The 24,003-nt window shown below is 30.3% G+C and overlaps 1 protein-coding gene across 3 annotated transcripts in view; it reads left to right on the top strand.

Moving 5' to 3' along the window:
- LOC140439959 (tolloid-like protein 1) overlaps window positions 1-24,003 on the top strand; it is a 740,970-nt gene that overhangs the window by 594,665 nt on the left and 122,302 nt on the right. For all 3 annotated transcript variants that reach the window (XM_072530156.1, XM_072530155.1, XM_072530154.1), the window contains one exon: window positions 1,551-1,577. In XM_072530156.1, coding sequence (XP_072386257.1) covers window positions 1,551-1,577 — 27 coding nt within the window. The remainder of the gene's footprint in view (window positions 1-1,550; window positions 1,578-24,003) is intronic.

Raw genomic sequence — 24,003 nt, 5'->3', positions numbered from 1 at the left:
TAACATTTATAATCTTAAACACGTTATATTTCTCAGGTACCAAATGTTGTTTTTATCTTATAGGGCCTGATTATTACTTAAGTTCACTCAAAGGCCATCGTCCCACAATTATACAATCATTACTTGTCATTTCAGCTAAATAGAGTCATCCTACATTCATCAGTTATGTTGGTTTTATCATATTTCATAAATCCATATATAACTTAAGAGACATCTATCCACATCTTCCTAACAATCATTAACTTAGAACTTTAAATGCAATATATATGCTGGTTTTTAACATATAGGGCATTATTATTACTAAAGTTCACATAAAACGATTTTCCTATAACTGTATATGTTTCCTATAACCTATAACATAATCCCCCCACCCTACAATATACAACTTCAATCATATCCCGATGTTTTCCTAAAAATAATTTTTTCCAGAATTCATCTACAATAAAATCATGCAATAAAATTCATATTCATAAGCACGTAATATAACCTTCCAGTAAAATTTATCTCCTCATATATTCAATCCTAATTCCGCAAACAATATAATGCATTTTTTATTCTGTTCGCTTTCTATATTTAGTAAATCTGCACATACATCTGTTAACATTTCAATCTTTAAAACCAATAATCCGGCATCTTATACATATCTGCTTTCCAAATTGCCAGGCACTAAATGTTGATTTGAAACATAAAGTGCCTTATTGTTTTTATTTTTTCAGTTAATCACCAATGGATAAGATATATGTGTTGATGTTTGCCTACCTATAATCAAAACTTTTATCTAACATCTGTTATCAACATATTGATGGTTGCTACTGTCAAAATTAATCAAATTTTTATGTATTAAATTATACACAATGTTGGCTATAATCAGATTTAGACACAGCCTTTCGGTTACATTGACTGCTTTGTTCAGACTTTCAATCCCAATGCGTCATTTTGATCAGTTGCTATCAACAAGTGCTCATAGATACTTTGTCTAAGAGACTAGCAACACCAATGTTGAAGTCCTACGTTGACGAGACGTAAATTACGTCTGTAATTTAAACATTATAGATTATTATTAGAAAAAATGTAACTTAAAACTAATTTAACTACATTTAAACGGTCTCTACATAGGTATTTAGGGGCTTCAAACATGTAAGTCTAGTAAGTATTAAACCAAATTTTTGTTACTACCCTAGTTAAAATTTAACTTCCAGGTTTGCTTTAATTAGAATAGTAATACTTATTTTAGAAAAAACACTGATGATGGAATAGTCATTCCGAGGACGTTGTGTGATCTAACCGGATGTTTTCATATTATTATACCTATTATAAAGGATTTTTTGAATAAAATTTTTTAATAAATAACAATATTAAGTTTAATTACATAAAAACAGTAAAATTCAATAAGGAGTAGGAAATACCGTATTTAGAGCTTTTTATTTGTATATTTAAGTGTTCTCCCTATTAGATCTTGATTGTTGCACGTGCGTTTGCCGATGGCATGGCACGTGCGGTGTTGACATGACTTGACGTGTTATCTTGTGTTGCCGTTGCTGCCTGTACAGTGGAGCTGCTGTTGGAGATCTCCCTGCGTGAGTACCTTAATCAACAACAATACCTTTCACTTGTTCTGTCTTTCTCTTTTTCTTACATTCTAATCAGTATAATTTAGATAGTATTGATTTAAAAACAGGAGTTGCTGTTTAATTATTGTCATTAAACTTGCTTAAATGCATAAGTGGAAAAAAGGATTAATTTATTATTGGTTAAATGTTTAATCCTAACTCCTTGTAATAAATTTTGGGTTTATTGACCACGTGACTTTTTCATTGGTCATTTAGGTCACATGATCGATACACCTGGCTAATTAGAAAAAGATGCAGGGACTGCTTTGCGTCAGGGACATTTCTATGGGAGCAAAATGAAATTTTTAAATTATGACTTTTTTTCCTTCTTTTTTAAACTAAATTCACGTTCCACTTTTTATAACAATCCTTACAAATGAAAATCAAATTTATATTTTATATGTGTATTTACAAAATATTACAAACAATATGAAGACAATAAATTATCGCAACTCATTTTTTATATAAATTTGTTTGTAAGGGTAGTTGAGAGTTGAAAATATATATTAAATACTCAAGAAATTAAAATATTAAACATAAAATAAAGTTTAAAAAATTCGTTTGAAAATTCATCGTTTACTCCAGGCGTCAGAGACGAAAATGCCAATAAACCTCTAAAAATCATACGAACAAGCTGAATTTTGCCGAGCACATTAATTTTGGGACCCCAAAGAAGTTGCAAAAAAGTTTACCACTTTTACCCCCTGGCTTCCCTCTGAAACCCTCCTCGCAGGGGGGTAAAAACACAAAAAAAAATCAATTTACCAAGAATCTGTACAATGTAGAAGGAAATGTTTCAAATAAAAAATGTAGCTGAAATAATTTTAAACAAAGATGTTTATAAACATTTTTTGTGTAGAATAAATCGTTCTTTTAGAAACAACGGTTGAAGCGACCGTCGATTTTCATGTTAGTTAAGCGCTCGAAATGTTTGCCATTTTTTATGATTCTGGTGAGATCAATAACATTGATCACTTTTATTGACCAGTTGTAATAAAATTTCCATTTTTAGAGATTAATCTTTAAAACCTTGTACATGATATATCAATTTTGAGTTGTGGTAAAAAATATGAGGCATTGAAATATGCTTAAAAAACGATGGATTTAAACTTTCACACGACAAGCGATCTATAACATTTAAAACTTTTTTTTTTTTTTTCAATTATACTAGTACGTTTTTCAAAAGAACAAAACTTCTGCAATAAACTACACCCAAAATCGTCTTCTTAAATGCATTATTACCCGTGACGTGTTATCGTTTGTACTGTAAAATATTCAATTCTGCGTTTTTTATTCATATTTCAAATGCCATGCATCATATTTATTACCACAACTCAAAATTTAAATTTCATGTAATATATTTTAACGATTAAACTCTAAAAATGGAAATTTTACTACAACTGTTCAATGAAAGTGATCAATTTTATTGATCTCCCGAGTATCATAAAAAACGGCAAAAAAAAGCTGCACTCTTTGCCTTCAAAACGTATCTTGATTTTGTTAATAGAATGTTTGTATTAAAAGATATCGAACTTTTACCGTCGAGCTGATACAAATTTTATTGAACATTGATTTCGCGGAAGTAACTGACATGCAAAATCGACGGTCGTTTCAAGCGTTGTTTCTACGAGAACGGTTCATTTTACACAAAAAATGCATATATAGATTTGTTTAAAATAATCTCAGCTACATTTTTTATTTGAAACATTGTTTTTTACAGTATAAAGATTCTTGGTAAATCTTGGTTTTAGGGGGAAGCCCGGGGGTAAACGTAGTAAACGTTTTGCATCTTTTTTGGAATCCCAAAATTAATATTTTCTGCAAAATTTAGCTGGTTCGTATGATTTTTAGGGGTCAACTGTCTAACTTCTGCACTAGTTACCGACATCATTTAAAGTTACGAAATATTTTTTTTACTAATTTTTACCTAAACGGTAATTTTAAAGCGTAGTAAAATGTTATATACTATAAAATACATTACTATATGAAAAACAAATATTTATTTAACATACCTATACATAATTTAGGTTTAAATAACGTTTACACCTGCTATTTTTTATTTTTGATAAAAAAGGGTAGTTTTCACCTCTTAAAATCAAATACAACCTATTGTAGTCACATCATTTTTAAATAGGGAAGTATGATAGGCTTGACTTGCAAAATTTCATCTAAATTGGAGCGGTTCTTAGAATTCGGAAGTTTTGCAATATTTAACCGTGAGTGAATGGACTATATAGGGTGTTTCAAAAAGTTATGTCATAAATTAAATCACGCATTCCGGGGACAAAAATAAATTGATTGAATCCAACTTGCCTTAGTACAAAAGTGTACACAAAACAAGGTACAAAATAAAAATTGTTTTTTTTTGAATTATCTTCTAAAGTACTTGACATTTTGTAATAAAAATGGACACGTTACTTTCTTGTTCTGAAAGCATTTTTCATACAAAAGAAACAACAACATCTAAGCGCACAGAAAAATTTTAAGGGGGGTGTGCAGCCCTAAATCCCCCCAAACTTTTGAGTACGTTCAAATCAAATTAATTTTGTGGCATCATTAGTTTAACACATTATTTTTATTTTTTTTTGCCTTTTATCACTTATTAAAAATAAAAAAAAATTATTACGGCCCTTTTCATTAACCTTTAAAAAATTACGTGCAAATAAATAAATGGCTTAAATGAATTAACAAGTACAAAAAATGTCTATAACCTCTATAAATATAATATTACAATAAATGTTCAAAATGTTCCATTTTCTTCAATACACATTTGATATCATTTTAATAAGGAAAACCGAATGCGCTGAAAAATCATATTTTTCTGATGAAATTGATTTTCAGCTTCAATTATTCTAACCCTTAATTTTTGTTCGTCCTCTATTGTTACAGAATATACTTTCACTTTCATAAACCCTCAAAAGCAAAAGTCCATAGAGTTAAGACCTGGACTTCTGGGTGGCCAAGAAATAGGTGCGTCACGACCCCTTCCAATCCACCGATCAGGATACTGCCTGCAAAGGTATTCCCGAACTTCTGTAATGCGGTGGAGCGCCATCTTGTAGAAACCACATATTTTGCCTTATTGCAATATTCACTTCTTCCAAATACTCTTGTAAATCGTTTGCCAAGAACTGCAAATAATTATCACCATTTAAATTGTTGGGAAAAAATACTATCCCTATTAGATTGTTATCCACAATTTCTGCCCAAACATTAACTTTGAAAGTCCTTTGGTGATGAGTCGTTTTTTTGGCATGAGGAATTTCGTCGGTCCAAATGTGCTCGTTATGATGGTTTGTTATTCCATTTCTAACGAAGGTAGCCTCGTTGGTTAACAAAATATTTCTAATTAAATTAACATTTCGAGTGTTTTCCATTAACAACCAATTGCAAATTCCAATCCTTTTAGGATTATCTTCAATCAATAACTCTTGAACCGTTGTTAAGTGATAGAGTTTAAGCAGCTGATCCTTTAAACGCCTCCAAACCCTTTCGTGAGGAACATTTAGTTGAGCAGCTATTACTCTTGTACTTGTTCCAGAGACTTCTTCAATGATTTCTAAAATGTCTTCATCAGTTGCATATATTATTGGACGACCACTATTGCCAGCAACTTGCGGTTGGAATGTACCCGTTTCCCGTTTGTAACGACGATCAATTGTCAGAAATAATCGTTTATCGGGTGTATTTCGATTGGGATGTTTTACTGCATAACGCGTTGCGGCTGCTGCACTATTTCCTAGACATTCGCCTACGATATTCCCGATAGTTTATTTAAATCATAATTTAATCTGGCCATCTTACCCAAAGTTAAATGAATATCTGCCATTTTCTGAAATATGTAGGCCATTGTAATATCAAAATTTTTAATATTTAATCTTATTCACTCAATAAATGATAGCTTCAAATTATTGTCTATTATTCATGGAACTGTTTGTAATTATTTTATCCGTAGAAACTAATTGTAATTTTATGGCCAACTAGGAAAAAACTAGTTTTTCGAAAAAGTGATAAGAGGCAAAAAAGTTTTAAAAATAATGTGTTAAACTAATGATGCCACAAAATACATTTGATTTGAACGTACTCAAAAGTTTGGGGGGGATTTAGGGTTGCACACCCCACTTAAAATTTTTCTGTGCGCTTAGATTTTGTTGTTTCTTTTGTATGAAAAATGCTTTCAGAACAAGAAAGTAACGTGTCCATTTTTATTACAAAATGTCAAGTAATTTAGAAGATAATGTAAGAAAACAATTTTTATTTTGTAACTTCAAAGGTCTGTAACTTTTTTTGTGTACACTTTTGTACTAAGGTAAATTGAATTCAATCAATTTTTTTTGTCCCCAGAATGCGTGATTTAATTTATGACATACCTTTTTGAAACACCCAGGCATCGATCAATTTTCCCTGTCAGATAATAACAAGATCTTTCATTTTTTTAAATTCAGTTTTTATTACTTGCTCTTATTTTTTAATATTCTCTTTAATGATTAAAATATCTAAACGAGATATTACTCTCTATTTTTATTGTACATTTAATAAAACTATTAGAATTAAATGCATTTATTTTTACTAATTAAAATTACAGTCCTCAGCCCTGTCGCTGTTTTTGCCATCTTCATTAAAATTAATAACCACAGGTGTAAAGTCATCCCTATCACAATATGCGTACCACTCGTTCCCAATAGTGATAAATGATTTTATCCACATATTGAATAGTGTTAGACAAAATTTCGAGAGTGAGGTGTAATAACGTTTCTTGGCCAGTCATTTTTTGTTGTTCCATCCCTACAAGACGTAGAACTCTATGGCCCATATGTTTAGCCAACTGATAAACTTTATAAATTTTTGGTGAATTATTTAAATTTACAATATTTAACAGATTTGTTTTTTAAAGTTTTTCATCGAATGATGATTTTTGTTCTATAAGAAACTGCTGAATTTTAGCCTTCTTTAATTATGTATTTGGAACCTTAGTGGGGAAAGTATTGTGGTATCTTGCATTATCGAGAACAGTAACAGAGGGTTCAGTTAAATTTTTAACTAACTTAGTTTGAAACCAGTGTAAAAAATGTTGTTCTTTCATATCACCATGGTAGTCTAAAGTCGCATCTTTTAAACTGAAAATTAATTTAGCTTCATGAACAAATCCATTAACACTACCAGCCTAAAGAATAATGTATCTTTCTCCAATAATTTTGATTAATTTAAAACTTCTTTTATGATTATCTTGCCATAAATGTCTGATTGGGCCATCGTGGAAAATCGAACTTTCATCCAAAAAACAAAACTGATAAAAATATCTTCCTCTCTCAGTTTTTTATATCACAGATATTATCATGATATCAGCAATCATGTCTGTTATCATTTGCCAAACTATTTCTTTCATAATACGTTTTAAACATGAACATGTTTTTGAGTCATATAAAAATATTTAATTTTGTTTCGCAGTTAACTTTGACTGTTCGTAAAAAAATTGTTCGAGAGCAGGTTATAATAGATCTTCATCTTAAGAGGGTTATTAAAAAGTGTTTGCAGAGGTTTCTTGGTTTTATGGCAGATTGTGATCCTCTTCAAATACACCAATCTAATATTTTGCTAAAATAAAGGCAGATATCGAGCACAGTTTTATTAATTAAATCTTGCCCAAGTACTTTCGCTCCCTAGAGCATCTTCAAGAGCATCTAAAATAAACCAAGAAACGTTTTTTTAAATGAAGAAATTGAATAACCTCGATAAAAGCTCGAAGTTAATGGACGATAAAAGTTTTTTGTGATTAACGTTTTAGACTTACTTCGTCAATTTTGGGCTATCCAATAATTGCAGAATGTTATAAAAATAAAATTAAACATAAAGTTGAACATAACACTACACTAAAAAAGGACAAACAGTTTAAAATTAATTAAAAAAGTCGAAGCTACATTGTGGTCGGCAACAAGAGAGAGAATGGCTCCCGGTATTAACGCAAATGTTAGGTGACATGTGACATATGACAGCTTGGATGGGCAGTCACAATCATGTAGATGTGATCTGCACATTTCAAAATTTTATGTAAGTAAGCATTGACCAAAGGTACAACTGACACTACTATAGGAAATTAACTAATGAAATATGACATATAAAATATTTTAACTAGAATGCATAATCCAGATCTCACACTTAAACCTGTCTATAATAATTAGGGTGTTAGTTTAAGAGCAATTGAAGTGAACGTAAAGTATGAATGCAAGAAATAGACTAAACCATCTATTAGACAGTGGGTGGTTGACTACAATAGAAGGGTCTACCAGGCACTATCAATACTGTAGAAAAGAAGAAATTTGACTATAAAATTAAAATAATGAAAATTAAAAAGCCAAAATTGAAAGCAATATATAAATGGGGTATAATTCAAGTAGTTTAGTTACCAGTCAGTTAGTGACCCCCAGTCAATGGGAGAACTATATAATAATATGTAAAAGCGTTAATCACAGACCAACTAACCAACAGTGAGAGAGGTTGAAATATACAACTGTGGAGATGGTATATCTAAATTACGCAGAAGTATGAAGAGTTTAATTAACGCCAACTATAAATCAATTAAACCTGAGCAAGCTAGTTTTGTAAATTGTTGAAGAATAAAATAGTAATGTTGAACAAAGTATGACATTAATAAATTCTTAATGGGCAGGAAGACTAAACAGCCGGGCTGGGTCCACTACGGGATGAAGCTGCAATAAAATTTAGTACAATTTAAATTAATTTGAGTATTAAGATAGTGAGAATTTCCATTTGTTTTCTTTGTGATCTCCAAATTTTCCAATAAATCCAACTCCAAATAGTTTTTCTTTCTACTAATGTCATGTAAAATAGACGAACCGGTATTGATGTTAAAATTGTATTTACTAGATAATAAGTGTTGACCAAAACTTGAAGAGTTTGTTCTTTTCAAATGTTATGATATTCTAGTAGATAACTTTCTAATGGTTCTACCTACATAAGAGGCATCACAATCATCACACTTTAATTTATAAATACCACTTTTGTCAAGTTTGTTAACAACAATTGCAACATACCAGCAAAAGACAAAGATGCTATCTTAACTATGCTTAAATTCTGTCTTGATCAGGACTCCTTCCAATTTAAACAAAAAATATATAAGCAACCAGCAGGTTTAGCAATGGGATCTTTATTATCACCTTTTCTAGCTGATATTTTTTTAGACAGCTTAATAATCTCCATCCTAACGTCTCTTTTACATTGGAACCAGAATCTGAAAATAAGTTGAACTGCTTGGATATGACTATGACTGTATCTCGTAATAAAGATTCTCTAGAGTACAATATTTACAGAAAAACTACCCAAGCAGATCATGTTATACATGAAACATCTAATCATCCAACCCAACATAAAATGGCTGTTTCAGTAGGTATATTCATACGTTACTCAAATTTCCACTTTCTAATGATAACTTTAATTTAGAACTTAATATTATTCTCAAGCAAATTGCTTTCAATTATGTTTATGATCCCATCATTATTTATAAGCTTATAACCTAAACTAAAAATTCCAGAAAAGCTTGCATATTCATCACAATGTTTTCTTCAACCTAATGCTTCAAACAACATCAGATATTTCTACTTTACTTATATTAGCAACATTTCCAATAAAATATCATAACTTTTTACATCTACAATCGAAAACATCAAAATTTCCTTCAAGTCACGTAACACTTTAGGTTCCTTTTTAATTAACACCAAAGATGTGATGAACATACTTGACAAAAGTGGTATTATAAATTAAAGTGTAATGATTGTGATGTCTCTTATGTACCTAGGTAGAACGATTAGAAAGTTATCTACTAGAATTTCAGAACATTTGAAAAGACCAAAAAGTTTTGGTCAACACTTATTATCTAGTAAACACAATTTTAACATCTGCTAATACTGGTTCGTCTATTTTACATGACATTAGTAGAAAGAAAAACTCTTTGGAGTTGGATTTATTGGAAGATTTGGAGAGCACAAAGGAAACAAATGGAAACTGTCTTAATACTGAAATTAATTTAAATTTTACTAAATTTAAACCTATTTTTAAAAATTTTATTGTAGCTTCACCCCGTAGTGGACCCAGCTCGGCTGTTTAGTCTTCCTGCACTGAGCCAACTCATTAAGAATTTATTAATTTCATATTTTGTTCAACATTACTATTTTATTCTTCAACAATTTACAAAACTAGCTTGCTCAGGTTCATTTGATCTATAGTTGGCGTTAATTACACCCTCTATACCTCTGCGTAATTTAGATGTACCATCTCCATAGTTGTATATTTCAACATCTCCCACTGTTGGTCAGTTGGTCTTGAGTAATGCTTTTACATATTAATTTTATAGTTTTGCCATTGACTGGGGGTTTAACTGAACTACTTGAATTATACCCCATTTATATATTGCTTTTAATTTTGTTTTTTTAATTTTTATTATTTTAATTTTATAGTCAGATTTCTTCTTTTTTACAGTATTGATAGTACCTGGTAGACCCTTTTATTGTAGTCAACCACTCACTGTCTAATAGATTGTTTAGTCTATTTCTTGCATTCATACTTTACGTCCACTTCAATTGCTCTCAAACTAACATCCTAATTATTATAGACATGTTTAAGTGTGAGATCTGGATTATGCAATCTAGTTAAAATATTCTATGTCAGATTTCATCAGTTGATTTCCTATAGTAATGTCAGTTGGACCTTTGGTCAATGCTTAGTTACATAGAATTTTGAAATGTGCAGATCACATCTACATTATTGTGACTGGGAACATTTCCGTTAATACCGGAAGCCATTCTCTCTCTTGTTGCCTATCAGAATGTAGCATCCAATTTTTTTAAATAATCTTCAACTGTTTGTCCTTGTTTAGTGTAGTGTTATGTTTAACTTTATGTTTAATTTTATGTTTATGACATTCTGCAATTGAATAGAACAAAATTGACGAAGTAAGTCTAAAACGTTAATCACAAAAAACTTTTATCATCCATTAATTTCGAGTTTTTATCGGAGTTTATCAATTTCTTCATTTAAAAAAAGTTTCTTGACTTATTTCATATGCCCCTGAAGATGCTCTAGGGAGCGAAAGTGCTTGGGCAAGATATAATTAATAAAACTGTGCTCGATATCTGCCTTTATTTTATCAAAGTTTATTTATTCGAGCATTTAACCTTATATCAATCTAATATTTCCTAACGTAATGAGAAACCCCTAATTGACTGTGTTAAGTAAAATATTTAACACTGTTTATACATAGCTGAGTACTGCTTCGGATTTAGTCCATTAGAAAGAAAAAAAAGAAGCTTAGACGAGCTTAGAAACATCATTGCTAATGATTATTGTCAAAATATTATTAAAACTACGCGTAGTTTATAACTAAATTCATCCTACATTATAAGATATACAGGGATGAGTGCCTTAAGAACCGGCAAAATAACGCAAAAGATAGAAAACATAATACGTTGTGAAATAAAAAGAGATGGAAGTAGTAGAGGTGAGAAATTATCGATATTAACCTATAATTTACTTTACATTACATTAGAATGATCGAAAATTTCCCACCTTTAGACGTTAGCTTATGAGCTGGTTGACTTCAGGCATAGTAATACGTATCACGTAATGTAAGTAAAACAGTTTAAGTAGGAGTATTTTTTTATCCAAAATTAAAATATTGATCAATAATAAACTATGATTTGAGACGTCGCATACACTCTTCTCAATACAGAATTATCATAGCTTGTTATTCTGTATTCGTCAACACAGAATTAATTATTAAATTACTACTAATTAAACTGTTTACTTAATCTTAATGTTCGACGTCATACTTGTAATATTATGACTGAAGTCAACTAGCTCATAAGCTAACGTCTAAAGGTGGGAAACTATCGATAGTCCTAATGTAATTTAATGTAAATTAGAGGTTTCTATCGATAATTTCCCACCTCTACTACTTTCATCTTTTTTTATTTCACAACGTATTATGTTTTCTATCTTTTGCGTTATTTTTCCGGTTCTTAAGGCGCTCATCACTGTATATTTGAGAATATTAAGTGGTGCAAATTTATCACCCGAGTTTAAAATATATTTATATTGGATATTATTATTAAATTTAGTTTAAATTAAACATTTACAGAATTTACTTTATGTAACAGCAATTACTGTTTTAAAATGGACATGGTAATACAGTTCGTAGCCATTTATTTTTAACCATTTTTCGAATCAATGCTTTGTAAGTTATTCTGATTAGATCCATCGGGCTCTTTCTTATTTCATCCAATATATTTGCTTTAATGCTTTTAATAAATCTAAAAGAAAAACTAATAAGAATAAATTAATAATTTATTTCTACATAATTTTGCTTTTTAGAGTAGGTATCTTCAATAAATACATTTCAGTTGGTAAATAATTATTGAATAAGGGTGCAATTTATTATATCAAATTTATACCATAAAACCTTATGAAAATACAAAAATATTCTAAGCATGCTCACTATTTCTGGACTTGACATTTTAATTTTGTTATTTTTTTGAATTTTTTTTTCTTAATACATTTGTATTTGGTATATTTTAAGAACTATTTTAATTAAAATCATGTTATAATTACTTCTCTGTAAAAATGTAAGAAAAATAAAATATATAAAAATAAAGAGTGAAATATAATGCAAACTCAACCACAAAATATGTAAAATATATAATAAAATGATAAGATATTAAATTAATTACCATTTAAATGGGAATAAGCCACAATTAAAGGTTAAAATACGTTTATTGACGTTTCAATTTCCACTTCGGAAATCGTTCTCAAAATACAAACATTAGTAGATTAAACAAATTTTGTTTTTTGTTACTTAGTGAAAAATTCTTTTAATAATTTAATTTTATCTGACTCATCTATATTGACAATTCAGACATACATTATACATTTTAAAGTAGACGACTTTAAAATGATATTGCCAATATTGTTGAGTTGCGTTCCTGGGACGACTTTACTTATAAGATAGTTCATTCGATTACATGAAATCAACTTTAACTTGAGAACATCCGTCAGAAAAGATCATAACATGTAATTCGTCTTTAAAAAGACAAATACAAGCCATGATGACAGTAAAATTCTCCTGTTAGTGATTCCATAGTAAATTATGAGGGAAAAACCAGGAAAAAAACCTAATAACTAATAAAAAAAAATTATCCCATTCAATTCTTTTTACTTTAAAGTATTTACTAATATTTCTTTAAAAATAAAAAATCTTAAAGAAAAATTTAAGATTTTTCTCAATGGAAAAAACGTCTCAATGAAAAAGTTTTTCTATTTATTTAACACTTTTTAAACAAATTATAAAAAAATATACCTTTTGCAAAATTACTTTTTCTTAATAATTTGAATTATTCTAAAATGTTATTCTTGTATTTTTTTCGTAAAATACTTATTTTAAACATAAAATTCAAATGAACAATTAAAAATGCCGAAAAATGCCGATTTTAACATTTTTTGAGGCCATTTTTCAATAGGTTATACATCGAATTTAAAAAAAAAATATGAGGTGAAAGTTTACAAAATCATTTACTGTCGATATAAACAAACAACACAGTTTATTAGGGCTGCAGTCAGAAAGTTTGGCTCAGTTAAAACACACCATTAAAAAATGTCACAAACGAAGTTTTATTATCATTAACTAAATTTTAAAATGTATTTTGTTCATTAAAATGTTGAGTGTCATAGCTTTATATAAATAATCTCAACGACTAGTAAGTTGCACTGACAATTTGTGATATATTGTAAATATTTACACATTCTTCTAATTACAGTGTCTTGAAAAAAGAATAAAATAATTCCGAAAGCTAGACCAAAAGTCAAAAAAATGTTTCTGTAACATCTCGGCTAAACTTTCTGACTGCATCCCTATTAAACTGTGTTGTTTGTGTATATATATATATATATATATATATATATATATATATATATATATATATATATATATATATATATATATATATATATATATATATAGATCGTATCATATAGGTCCTATATTTGTTAAGGCAAAACTGAACCTTCTTATAGCAATAGTTTTGCAGAATCTATTTTGTCAAAAGTTCTGTACACAGTTTATGCTGCCTTCAGTGCTAGTTATTCTAGAGTTTCTTCACAAGTCTCATATTGACATTTAATCGTAAAGCTGTGTCAAATTATTGACTTTGTTATCATTTAAATTCGTGACATTAAAAAAAAAATAAAAACGGGTGTGGCAGTCCAGTGGGACTGCCGGTGGAAGTTACACTTCTATGCACGCATTCGCCGTTACACATTTATTTGGAAGTCAATCTACGCAATCATTACATATGTAATGCTATAAGACAAAGCAGAAAGAGAAATAGAATTAATAACAACTTACTAACAATTAATAAACAACTTTTGACCTGTAACAGGAGTATAGTAAATGAAGGATTAAATCAATATTTTGGTGAAAATGTATATTTTTATTTTCATATATGTATGAAAGGAGTTGAATGCAAAAATTTTTTTACACATGCTCTGCAGTAAAATTCATTGTTTATTTTGTTATTAATATAATAATACAATACAAATTAAAATGCAATATTCATAAGTATTTAAAAATGACAATAATATACATAACTTTTCTACTTACGCATATATGTTTAATTTACCATGTAATAATATTAATAAAAAAGTCCTCCCCGACTGGGAATCGAACCCCGGTCTCCTGCGTAACAGGCGGGGATACTGACTACTATACTACCGAGGACATGACACAAACGTATTTTAAAATTGACAGTTCTGGATCATACAGTGATTTAATGAGATTATTATTTTAAAATACAAAAGACTAATATAATTATGAACATTTAATAAATAATACAAAACATATCACATAAATAATAATATTAATAAATATTTTATTATATATATAATATTATATGTATATATATCTTTATTTAATATATATAATATTAAATTATATATACAAAAGGAACATTTTTATGTTCGAGAGAGGAAGAAAGAGAGAAAATATGTCTTCTGTCTCTCTCTTACTCATTATCTTACATATGTAATGATTTCACAGATTCACTCCCATACAAATTTCCAACGTGGAGCGCGCGTATAGAAGTATAACTTTAAAAATTGTTGAAATCGGTAAAAAACTCTTGTGAAACATATTACACAAGATGTGCTATGTCACGTTTTTTTATAAATATTTAACACAAATATGAATATTAAAAGAAAATCAAACAAAAGCAATAAGCATAACACTTATGTAAAGTCAAAAGTTTAAAGCAGGCACAACAAGAAAAAAATATTTGTATACCGATCTTGGAGTTTTCGTTATATTTCGACATAATACAGAGATTTTAAATTTTATTTATTTTGGTTAGTTAGGTTATAGTATGCTTAAAGAAAATATTTTTCCAAAAACAAATGAAATTAAGAAAACCACTGATTACAAATTGAAGAAATATTTTGCTTCAATAAAAAAATCAATAAACTTTTACTATCAATTTTGCTGCACCCGTTTTTGTATAATTACTTTCAAATATCTGCTATACTTGTTCTTTAAACTTTTCTAGCTCCACTATACGCTTTTCTGAGATTCACTTGCATGTTAGTAAAAGCACTTTTCTAGATACTACTTATTGCATGTTATTTTTAAAAATAGTTGCTAGAACCTACGGTTGTTTATATTTTATAAAACAAATATAACATATAACTACTCAACAATAAAGCAATAAGTTAATAATGGTGTTAAGGTAGGTATTAGTTCTTTTTTAATTTTGAGGTTGTTATTTTTCGATAATAATAATTTAATCATTGCGCTTAATTGATGTAAAATGGATCAGCGCTACATACTAGCTAACCCGTCTCTCAATAATTTTGTTGGAGTTCATTAAACTCTTTGTATGGCAAATTTTTCTTGTTTGAAAATTAGTTCTTTCAAATTTCAAACCATTGTTACATAATGCAAAAACTTAGATTTTAAAGAATTTTCAAAAAAACTGACATTTGAGGTGGCACACATGGTAGCCACCAATCATTTTGGCATTAAGTTGTGTTAAGGTTGGTAGCTCTCTTTTAAGCCACAAACGACAAAAAATGTTAAAAGTATTTATTAGTAATAACAAGACTTATTTTTAAATATTGTTTGTTACACGAAACAATTAAAAGCTTATTTAGCGAAAGATTTAAAAATTTGCACAATGCAACATTACAAAAACTGCAAACTAATCTTGATCGCTTTACGTCAGCTTTTGTGGTGCAATAGGCACAAGGTCTATGTTTCAGATCTTGAAAAGAATAGTAGATTTTTGATCTTATTTTTGTTAAAAATAACTGATGAAGATCCTATTTTTTTTTTAAAGTCACCTATGAGTTAATTTTCCAGCTTCGATCGGAACTGTAATTAGGATAATGGCTTTTTACCATTTGCTGTTGTTTATATATATTAAAAGCTTTTGTAATTGTGACATTAATAAGGTAGTAAAAGGGAGAGAATTTATCTACCCTTGACATGATTTTTATATAAAAAAAGCTGATCTAGCAAGCTATGAGTTGGTCAAAAAGATTAAGGCTGTATTAGGCTAATACACTATAAAATCATTGTATTCTGCGATTTCTTCTAGCCATTTTACATATTTTCTTTGATACCTGCTTTTTTTCTTTTACCAATATTTGCATTAATTGAGGGAATATACAAGCAGTACATAAACGCCATGGTTACAGAATGGGGAACAAAGAAATCCAAATATTATGTTATGCAGGCGACGCCGCATTAACCGCCTAGATATAAGACGAGCTCCAAAGTTTAACACACATCAATACAACAGCCAAGAAATACAATATGATCATATGAGCAGAAAAAACCAAATGTATGACAACATCTCAATATCCATCCATCCAATGGCACTACAGCCCAAATCGGGCCTTGGCCTCCTTTAACAGGCTTCTCCAATCATTTCGATTTACCGCTGTTCTTTTCCATGAATGCGTTCCCAAGCAGTTCCTGGCATCATCATCGACTTCGTCTTCCCATCTCTTTTTAGGTCTTCCAACAGGTCTTTTTCCCTGCATTCTTGCATTTAGTAATTTTCTAAGGATTCTATTCTCATGCATGTCCTGCCCACTCTAATCTCTGCAGTTTAGTGTATTGTGCTAGAGTTAGTTGGCTATATTGCTCGATTATTTCTCTATTATACCTAATTGCAGTATCCTACTTAATATTTTTCTTTCAAACACATCTAATGTATTGGCAGATTTCTGTGTCACCACTCATGTTTCACAACCACAACTTACTATGGGCCTGATTATTGTTTTATAGACCCGGAGTTTTGTTTTTCGGTGTACGTCTCTTAAATTGAATATGTGGCCCATCGCGAAATAGGCTTTATTTGCCAGCATAAGCCTTCTATTTATTTCCGGTTCTTCTTCATTGCTTGCGACCAAATCTATTCCTAGGTATGTGAATCTATTCACATGTTCTATATCGTCAATAAAGTGTTGTTGCGCCGGTCTATTTGATCTGGTTTGTATGAGTAGTTTTGTTTTATTTGTATTTATTGCTAGCCCTACTGCTTCTGCACTTCTGCATTCAACTCAACGTAGGTTTCTTCCGCTGCATTCGCTGTTCTGCTCATTATATTTATATCATCGTATGCTGCTAATTGGGTAGATTTGTTTCCGCTATGTTATTTCCGCTCACCGTCAACCGTCTAATTACATATTCAAGAAAAAGATTAAAGAACGTTGGGGCCAGTCCGTCGCCTTGTTTCAGTCCTTGGGTTATCGTAAACGCATCAGTGATCTGTTCCTGAATACATACCTGTGCTTCTGTTTCTGTCATTGTCATTTGCACTAGTCGTATTAATTTTGATGGTATATCAAATTCTTCCAATATATTAGGTAGAATTGTTCTATCTATTGAATCATAGGCTTGTTTAAAATCTACAAAGATATTGTAAACGTCCATGTCATATTTCCATGCTTTGGCTAGTATTTGTTTAACTGTAAATAGTTGGTCAATGGTAGATCTATTTTGCCTAAACCCTGCTTCTGCTTAATATTCCCCGATGATTTTGCCCGTGAGAGGTTGGAGTCTTCGATTAATGATGTTTGTGAGTATTTTGTATCCCAAACAAAGTAAAGAGATGCCTCTATAATTTTTACACAACAGTTTGTCTCCTTTTTTATGAATAGGGCAGATTATACTTTTCTTCCATTGTTGGGGGATTTCTTTTTCTATCCATATCTCTCGTATTAGCTGGTACATCTAATGTGTCAAATTCCTTCCTCTTTGCTTGAGTAGTTGAGAAACTTTAATTTCTCTTTACATCATCTTTATATCTGCAGTCAAATTTAAATGTCCTAAACCGACAAAGAAAATCAAATAAATTATCCTGTACTTGATAACCTTTTAGTGTAAGATCATTCAGCGAATATCCCGAAGTAGATCTGGCAGAAAAATCATATACGTCGCGAAGTTTCGTGGATGTTGCCTGTTCTCTAATCACTGCACGATGTGGTATAAAGTATTTTATTTCATTAGTGATATTATCATACAAGTTTAAAGGTATAACTTTTGCGTGTTTTAGCGTTTGATATTCTTCACTTTTTTATATTCACTATAGTTTTATATACATTATCCATTTACGTTTAATAGTTTAGCATTTAAAGCATCCTCATAATCTTCCATGCGAAAGTGTATACTACAAACTCTTTTATTAAAACAGGACCACTTATCCTTCCTAAAACACTTGCTCATTCATTGCTTTTGAAATTTAAATTCCTTCCATCCTTTTTGGAATGTTTTTAATTATTTTTGCAGATTGCTACACTATAAATATTTCCACCAGTCATCTTAATCAATAAAAAAAAATGAATTAAGTTATGTTTTTCCTGCAATAATCCCAATGTGACCTTTACTATATAATACAGCACAGAAATAAAATCCAATAAGACAGTATAAGAGTTTTGGGTCCAAGTTGTATATTAAAAATCACTCAGTGATATCTATAGATACATTTTATCTCAAGATATTAAACAAAAAAACAAACAAAAACTAAAGCACTAACGATATTTAACAACAAAATATATTCTCCAAACTACTTATGCTATTCTGTTTACAAACAATTCGTAAAATTGACCCCCTGGGTGACGTCACGGTGTATTTCATTCTGTCAATGTCAAAGTTACCATGCAACCTCAACTCAATTTCGAAGCCGTGGTCTTGGTCAGAGTCATAGTTTCCGCCGCATAGGTCATGACCGGTAATACGCATTGGTCAAATACTTTTCTTTTGAGGCTAATTGGTATATTGGCCCTAACTGTGTCTCGCAGTTTTCCAAAGACTGCCCACGTTCAAGTAATTAGTCTTTGGATGCCGCATGTTTGGATACACGCCAATACACGGATTAATATTAAATGTTTAAGAAAACATAGTTAAAAAACTGTAATGGTTAACTGTTGCAGTAAAACTGATGATCACCTATTACCAGTTGACCTGAAGATGCATAGCAAATTATAGTATGCGAAACCGGTCGTTGGTGGTGGAATACATTGATTGTAAGTCTTATTCTTATTTCTTGTTAACTTTTTAAAATATTAAATTATGCACATGAAACAACCATATTGTTACTAGAAGATGTGAAAATAAATTGCAGAAAATCTTACGTTTAAATTTCATATTTTCATTCCGTTATATAAATTATTTTGGAAGATATATTATATCGATTATTCCTTAACCGCCGTAAAATATAGGTATTTAATCTCGTAGATTTTTACTGTAAAAGTAATGCCTCTTCATATTATTAAAAGTAAGATGAACCGGTCATTAATAACGCCGCCTAATAATAATAAAGTACGTCAAAGGCAAGAGACAAATTTTCCGAGAAGTGTATTAAACTTTCGAGCTAATACCTCGACCAAGAAAACCCGAATCCCGCTTTTTTGTGGATGACACCATATTTCATGGATAATGTAACGACCGCTAGGCTATTAAATGTCTAACATATCTAAATCGCTGTGGGAGTTATACCAGATCCTGCATTTCCAGATACATCCCGAATTTCTTGGAAGTTGAACTATTGGAAGATTTCAAGCGATGATACGGTTCGCAGAAAGGAAAACGCAATAGCAATCAGTAATATGTCACTTCTGTTAAGCAGGGCGGTTGTAGATTGGAGAAAGATAAACATTGGGGAGTTTTTGATGAAAATGTGGGCTGAGAGTGGGAAATACAGAAGTTTTGGTTTTGGTTATTATTTTGATACAATCACCGATGTGGTTTTAGAATTATTATATACACAGGGTGGTCCTTAAGTAATTGTACGAACTGAAACCGTAGATTCTGCACTTTAAAATATTACGATTTAAGCCAACTTGTTTTATAAAATATTAATATTAAGAAAGATACAGGGTGTTAAAGTGGAAGTTTAAAATTTTATTTTTCGCTATAACTTTTACGTTTGTAAATATTTTTGGACAAAATTTTACAATTGGATGCTTTTCGATAATCGCATTTTATAAGTCAGCTGCATAGTAATTATTAGTTGTGATATTTGTGCGGTAAAGCACTGAATATCTATAGATAAGCATAATTCATAGTTTATTCTTATTAAAACAACTCAAAGATGATAATGTAACATTACAAAATTTTTGTTATGGCTGCTAAATGTCTTATTGGAGAAAATATTCTTCATCTTCCTCTTTAGGTGCCGTGTCCGTATTCAGACGTTGGGCGTCATCATATCTACAATTTCCATTTTTAAGTTTCTATACCTACTGGCGTTGTATTACTTTTTCCCTATTGTAAAATGATAAAAACCTAAAATATGTGGTTTATGTAAGATGGTACACCACCACATTCTAGACAGAAGGCAGTAAGAACATACTTAAATATAACTTTTCCTAACGTTGGATTGGTCGTGGCGGACATATTCCTTGGCAACGTGGTGAGATATATAAATCATCGTTGGCCTAATACCCGTATTGTTATAAATATAGTAAATACATAGGCAATGTGTTGTAGTTCATCATAATATTAGTTCGTTAGTTAATCAGAATAGTCCATTTGTTCGAGATGTAATTATAGTCACTCGTAAACTGTAACGTAATCATATAAATAAGTAATGTCATCGATAGGTTATTCCGTGTGTATATAAGTAACCAATGAATGAGATACATCACAGTTTAATACATTATTTAACCTCTGCGACAAATAATATGTAGTTCCATAATATACCATAAGATTTGGATATGTATCCAAAAGAATATATTCATTCATTATACATTATAGCCACCACGTAGCCCAGAATTTAATCCGCTTGATTTTGGTGTATGGAGCGTATTATAACAACCTGTATTTAAGAATCCCATAAACATTTGCAATCAACTATGGGAAGAAATAAATACTGCAGAAGTTTTTTTAGAACCATTGAAGCTATTTAATATGAGACGATCTTTTATGGAACATATTGACAAATGAATTAAAGAAAATGATGGACATATCGAACACTTACTTTGACAAAAAGTTATGTTATTTAGTTTAACTATTTCTTAATTTGGTTTATAAACAAACTTTTTTGATTATGACTTTAATTTAAGGCAATACAACGTAAAATGCTTGATGTAAAATCCTATTATTCTGTTTTTGGTCAAATCCTATTATTAATTATCCTGCTGATATATTTATTTTATTTAATATTTCGTTAAGTTTTAACTTTAGGTAAAGGTTTAGTTAAAACTTTACACCAAAATTTAGATTTATTAATGTTTTTGTCTATTTTTCCTTCGTTGCCTGGAGTAATTGCTTTAAATCAGAATTATGCAGCTGATTTGTAACATGCGATTATCTCGAAAACTGTTGAGTTTTGAAGTTATTAACAGGTACTCCTTTTTTTTGTTAAAATAATGCATCTTTAATATTTTTTGTCACAAATACAGGTAACTCAACGAGCAAAAAAGTTAAGTGCAAATGTATGCCACATATGTGGCGTATGTGGCACCCTCTATCAGCTACATCAAAGTGTGCATCAAATTATAATTTTTCGTATTTAAAAGTAGCCACTTGTAAATTTTTATGCATAAATGTTTATAAACATAAAAGTTATAGCAAAAAATAAAATTTTAAATTTGCACTTTCAACACCCTGTATCTTTCTTAATATCAACATTTTATTAAAGCAATTTGGCTTAAATCGTAATATTTTAAAGTGTAGGATCTACCGTTTCTTTTTGTATAATTACTTAAGGACCACCCTGTATATATTTATATATATATATATATATATATATATATATATATATATATATATATATATATATATATATATATATATATATATATATATATATATATATATTTATACAGATTGGCTCAAAAGTCTGGAAAGGGCCAATTATCTCCTAAATTGCTTGTCATAATTGTACAAAATTTGAGGAAGGGTAAACTGGTCCATAGTGGGACGCGGTGGGAATTTCACTCTCCTGGCTATTTTATCATCGCGGTAGAGCTATATTTCAGTATGTGTGCTATCATAAAAGTGCCGCCCCCGAATCTCTTATTAGTTTTTCAATTAGTACTATGCGTTTCGATATTTTGGAAATTCAGGTGAGTGATCAGCTGAAAATTTTTATTTTCATGTTCAGATTTTTTCGAATAATTCGCCGAAATACCTCCTATTTAACTTGAATTTGGTATGGATATCTATGAGTGTGCCAGGTGTATACAGCCAGTATAGATTGTATAGATTTTGCATTCAAATATTTGAAAAATCATTTAAACCAGGTAGAAACTTGGTTAAAACTATTACTTGTCAACGTAAATAATACCAAATTGACTCACTTCACATTAAAAAGAGAGAACCGCCCTTTGGTGTCTATAAACCAAAAATTTTTATCTGCTAGGAACGATGTCAAATATCTGGGTATTCATATAGACAATCACCTAAATTGGGGAAAAACGTATGTGATCCAAACGACTACAACTTGGGCCAAAAAATGTATTGGTTTATGATTAGGAATTCAAGAGTAAGTATCCAACACAAACTTTTTTCTTCTGTGACAGCTATGAATGTACGTAATGTTGGAAAAATCTGAAGAACTGCTAGTAATACAAATATGAAAAGACTACAAAGATTCCTAATCCAAAGTTAATCGTGATATCTGCAATGCCGCATGGTACATGCCTAAAGATGTTATTCATCATGAGCTGAATGGTAAAAATGTTAAAGAAATAATTGTCACTTAGTGTACAAAGTATTCACTTGAATATCGTAGAGTAAGGACGTATTCCGCAAAGTGCGATAGCAAAAACTGACCACCGATAAGAACAATTAAAATCTAATTATTAAAATTATAGTTATTAAAATAAACAGTAAAGTGGCAGTGGCGTACCAAATTCTGTTTTCTACAATGAACAATTCACATACACGAAACACACACTTTAAGTGTCAATTGTAGTATCAGTAGAAATTGCAGGTAGGCAACAGGTCCAATATTAACATTCAGGAACATGTACCCAACTTCCCAACAATATTCTCCACTAGAATATACATCCGAACATGCACCAAACTACATATACTGGCAACCCACAAATACTCCTATATCAAACGTTCCACAAAATCAATTCGCTCTTCCGCCACAACCACAACAATTTCCACCACAACCCCAACCAATTTACTACAATCCAAGCAACCCATCTACTGTAGGGCAGACCTCAAACATAAAGCTAAAACTTTAAAAGACAAAGGAACCCTTATCTTTGTTTTTCATAGACCTTGAAACCAACAGTAACAACAAAGACATATTCAACCTAGAATTCTTATGTCACACTAAAATAGTAGTCGAGGCACCAAATAAGAGAAACTCAATAATTCAATGTACGCGATGTCAGGCATACGGCCATAGTAAAACATATTACACTAAACCGCATTACTGCGTCAAATGTGGAGGACAACATAACACAAAAGATTGTAAAAAACCTAGAAGCACTTCAGCTAAGTGTGCACTATGCAAACAAGATCACCCTGCTAACTATAAGGACTGTGAAGTCTACAGGGAACTAGTAGAAAACAGACATATGCAGAAAAGAGGAAACCGACAGCCTCAAAGACCAACATTCAACAACCCACATGTATGTACTGAAACAAATCAACTAAACACCACTCTACAAAACCATCAAAGAACATATGCAAACGTGACAGCACATCAAACCAACCACGATTCAGAACCTAAAACTAATATAGAACAACAACTATTAACATTTCTAAACGAGTTCAAAAACATGTTCTCGCAACTCGAGTCAAAATAGTATGATATTAAACTTACTAACACAAATCATTAACCAAAGAAATTCTTAAACATACTTAGAG

This window comes from Diabrotica undecimpunctata, chromosome 4 (genome assembly GCF_040954645.1).
Source record: "Diabrotica undecimpunctata isolate CICGRU chromosome 4, icDiaUnde3, whole genome shotgun sequence".
Lineage (NCBI taxonomy): Eukaryota > Metazoa > Arthropoda > Insecta > Coleoptera > Chrysomelidae > Diabrotica > Diabrotica undecimpunctata.
This window is presented reverse-complemented; position numbering and strand designations above follow the sequence as displayed.